Source organism: Alligator sinensis, unplaced genomic scaffold, assembly GCF_000455745.1.
Source record: "Alligator sinensis unplaced genomic scaffold, ASM45574v1 scaffold768_3, whole genome shotgun sequence".
NCBI classification, from domain to species: domain Eukaryota; kingdom Metazoa; phylum Chordata; order Crocodylia; family Alligatoridae; genus Alligator; species Alligator sinensis.
Window position 1 is genome coordinate 1,417,735 of NW_005842135.1, and position 4,321 is coordinate 1,422,055.

General features: G+C 45.7%; 1 protein-coding gene across 1 annotated transcript in view; it reads left to right on the forward strand.

Moving 5' to 3' along the window:
* The window catches only part of CCDC177 (coiled-coil domain containing 177), a 56,759-nt gene extending 55,229 nt beyond the window's left edge, over positions 1–1,530 (forward strand). The window contains exon 5 of the mRNA XM_006025201.1: positions 6–1,530. Coding sequence (XP_006025263.1) covers positions 6–1,530 — 1,525 coding nt within the window. The remainder of the gene's footprint in view (positions 1–5) is intronic.
* Positions 1,531–4,321: the final 2,791 nt, after the last annotated feature.

Consider the following 4,321-nt stretch of genomic DNA (forward strand, 5'->3'; position numbering starts at 1 on the left):
GGCAGCCTGCCCTCCTCCCCTGCCTCCCGCCTGGCCTTCAAAGCCGCCCCGGATGGCACCTGCTCACCAGCCGCGCAGGCAGGGGCAGGGGTAGAGGCGGGGGCCAGCGCCGGGACCACCCCTACAGGGACCAAGACCAAGAGCCACTCCCTGGATTCCCTGCAAAAGAGGAGAGACGGTTTCTCAGCCAAAACTTCCTCCGATTCAGGGGCATCCTCCTCCTACAGCGGGGAGAGCCCTCGGGACAAATGGGCCAAAAGCATCCCCAGGACTAGGACGGTGGCTGCCATGAACTCCCTCGTGGGCCGGAGCTTCAGCCTGGGGGATCTGAGCCACTCCCCGCAGACCACCAAGAAGGTGGAGAAGATCATCAAGGAGGTGAAGAGGAAGAAGGGTCTCAAGGAGGTGTCAGAGAGGGACAGGAAGATTGCGGCCCTGATGATTGCCAGGCACCAGGAAGCCAGTCTCCTGAACGAGCAGAGGTACACGGCACATCTCCAGTGGGACAGCCAGCGGCAGTGGGCGGAGCAGCGCAAGGAGGAGGAAGAGAAGGAGAAGCAGAGGGCACTGCTGCAGTGCCACAAGATGTGGGAGTCCCGGGTGGAGAAGCGCCGGGGGAAGCTGAATCAAGAGCAGCAGGAGGCAACCCTACTGAAGCAGAAGCAGTGCCTGATATACGAAGAGAGGTGGAAAGAGCAGGCGGAGAAGCAGGAGAAGATGAAGAAGGAGAAGCTGGAGAGGGCCAGCCGAGAAGACAAGCAGAAGAAGCTCCATCAGGAGCACAACCTCAAGTCTAAGGAGGAGGACAAGAAAGAGCACCTGGAGCGTGAGGAACAGCTCCTGCAGGAGAAGCTGTCCAGTGCTGCACAAAAGAAGCTGAGGAAGGAGCTGCAGCTGCAGAAGGAGAAGAAGCTGCTCCACCAAGCAGAGAAGCTGAAGCATGACGCCTTGCTCAAGGAGTTGTCCTGGCATGAGGCAGAGGAAAAGGAGATGCTAAAGGCCTCCCTGGAGATGAACCTGAACAAAGCCCAGGAGAACTATGAGCAGCTGGTAGAGAAGAGGAACCAGGACATGAAGGAGAAGGCCAAGCGAGGGGAGATGCAGTTCCAGAGAGCCAAATTATCAGCAGAGAGGAAAGAAAAGGAGCAGAAAGAGCACTTAGAGGCCCTGGCCAGAGCCACAGAGAGGAAGCTCCAGCATGCTGCCCAGGTGGCTGAGGAGGTAGTCCAGCAGAAAGCCCGCAAGGTAGTCCGGAGCCGACTGGAGAAGGAAAAGGTGCAGAAGATGAACAAGCAGAAAGTGGAGCAGTGCGAGGACTTGCGGCGCAGGGAGATCCTCCTTTCCATTGAGAAGAAGCTGGAAAGGAGTGAACAGTTCTTCAGGGATAAAAAAACTGTCCTGGAAAATGCCAGGTCTATTGCCCGGGCATCCTTCCACGTCCGGGAAAAGGTACGGGAGGAGACGAACACACGTACCTTTGACAAGATGGCCTTTGAGGCAGAGTTGCATGCCAGCCTGGATAAAAAATGAGAGGTCTTTCTGTGGATGATGGGAAATGCATCACCTGGCACCCACCATAACGCAGTAGAAAGCTCTTTCATGTGGGAACACGATTTCATTTTTAAAAAAATCCTGAGTTACTGTTTGTGGGGACCAGGGTACCGCACAAAAACCATGGCAGCTATTTCACATACCTGTATAAATACAATTTTATTTTGGGGGTTGTTCTAGGAGACGGACCTCAGTTCTCTCTACCAGAAGAGAAACTATCCCATCTCCACCTGACACAAAGCCATGTACACAAATTAAAGCAAGAGCGCACACATTTACTCAATGAGGGCTGCAGTGGCAACTTGCCAGAAACCTGTAGGTTTCCTCTAATTTGCCTAAAAATAGAGCTGATTGCAGTCATTCTCATCTTTAGTATGGAAATGCACAGAGTCAAGATTATAGGCCTAAGCGTAAGGCACCTCATTTTGATTTGAGTGGCTTTTCAGCTTGAAACAAGTCCTGCTCGCTTGAATCTGTTGTCTCCTCCACACTAATGATGAGAATGGCTCCTTTATAGAACTCCATGGGGTGCATCTGGTTCCTGGGTTGCACTTCATCCACTTCTGATATAAAATGCAGAAAGAAGGTGCCTATAATAAGATTTTTTTTAACACCATGCAAGTAGGTGCCATGATCAGAGCTGGGCAGATACTGCAAACTACAATTCACAACCACTAACTATAACACTAACCTTTGCTTTTATCGTCTTGACAACCCCTTTCATTCACCTTGCACAGACATTCAGAGAAAACCGTTGTTACAGAAAAGGGAATGTCATATATACAATTGCATTCCCAGGAGTATTTGCACTGGAAGTGATTGTCTGGATTTCTGGAGAGGTCTGTCTGTGTTGTGCACCTATCCAATCAGGGATCAGAAATACCACCATGTGACAGGTGCCCAATCACACAGTTTTAAGAGCAGATTATGAACAACTACTAGAAGTAAATTGGTGAAATGTTCTGAAGTAATTCACACATTTGAGTTACCTTTGTGCAGATCATTTGTGGACAATTTCAGATCAGGACCCAGCTTTTGAAACACTGCCTGCTCACAGATCATTTCTAACAAAAAAATTAACAAGTAAATTATTTGCAGTGAATACATTACCGAGCTCTAATCATGGCCTGCTACACAGGACATTGGTGCTAATGACTACTATGTTCTTTATGGCACATAAGACAACAGATGTACATTTTGGAACAAATTAAGACTTGTTATTAATTTACTCAGGAGGGGATCATGGCATTCTTACAGCTCTAACCAGTTACTGGATAGCATTGAATTAATCCTTCTGTTATTAATGAAGGAGGACTATTAAAAGCCTGCCCCAAACTCATGGAAAACATTCAATCTAGAGAACATTCTGCTGAGCTTTGCCGTATGTATTTTTCTCCTGGATTATTGTTATCAGAACACATCTGCATGAAAACAGAAATCTTTGCTAGGTTTCTTCTAAGTTAATGGTATAACTAGCTGCTTCTTACCTACACTTCACCACCTGTGACATCATGCTGGGCTGCTGTGGAAAAGGTGCTGATAGAAAGGTCACAAACAGAACATGCTCAGCTCAGATGAGGTGAGGCAGTGGGAGCAACAAAGATCCTGTGTTCATGCAAATGACTCTATACACAAAGCCAGGGGAAGAAAGATGGGAAATAGTATGTGAGAGATTCTATATGGAATACTTTTCAACGTTTTGCTTGAGGTGGCAGGCAATCTTAAAAAGTTTTTGAAGGAGGATGTAATGTTCATAGCAACACTAACAGTAGCTCAAAAGCATTCAGACCCTGGAAACAGGATACAACCAGTGCTGGAAGCAAAAAAAGTAAGTTTTCCCAACTTTGATTTAATTTATTTAGTTTGGTGACTAATAAATGAGTTTGGGCTAGTGTGAACAGCAGGGGACTAAGAGTCAGAAGGCTTGGATTTTGTTCCCAGCTCTGCCAGTGACTTGACACTGAGCAGGTCATTTTGAGCTGATCCTTCTCCCACTGAAATGAGTAGCAAAACTCCCAAGAGAAGCAGAATTGGGTTCATAGCCTTGCTATGCCTCATTTACCCTCTGGGGTAAATGGAGGCTAATGATACCACACTTTTTAAAGGCCGCTGAGATCTTCAGACAAAAGGTGCTAAAGAAGTGCAGAGTATTAAATATTATTTATAAGCCTATTTATTTTGTCTGTATTTAGTTAGGCAGTACAGGAAAACATACCTTTTAGGGACTGTGTTCACTTTTAGAAAGTACACCAGGTTACATCAAATGGCAAGAATATTCAAAACCATTGTTGGGGGATGGGAGGAGGAACAGTGCTGGATCCCTGCCCTCAGATAGAATCCTTTTGCCTTTGAATATTCCCAATGATCTGAATGGCTAATGGGCTTTAATTTAAGGCCACTTTCATGGAATAATTCCCCTTTCTGCCATTTGTCCACTTAATTGTTATATTCAGCACCACTTGCTTTACTATATAGGGAACTGCTTTCACATTTTTTAAACCTAACATACAATGTAAAAAATGTTTTCCAAATTATATTTCTCTCTCTCTGTACATATACACACTACATTTACTATATGTATATGTAAGTACACACACATACTATATATCACATACAATATATATCAAACATAGACCATATAATATTGTAAATGTAGTGGGTCTGACCAGAGTCTATATGGGGGAATCTGTGGAATCTTTTAATTGATTTCATATGCTTTACATCAAGCCCAGAAAAGCAAATGTTAAGACATGCTGATGACACTAAAAGA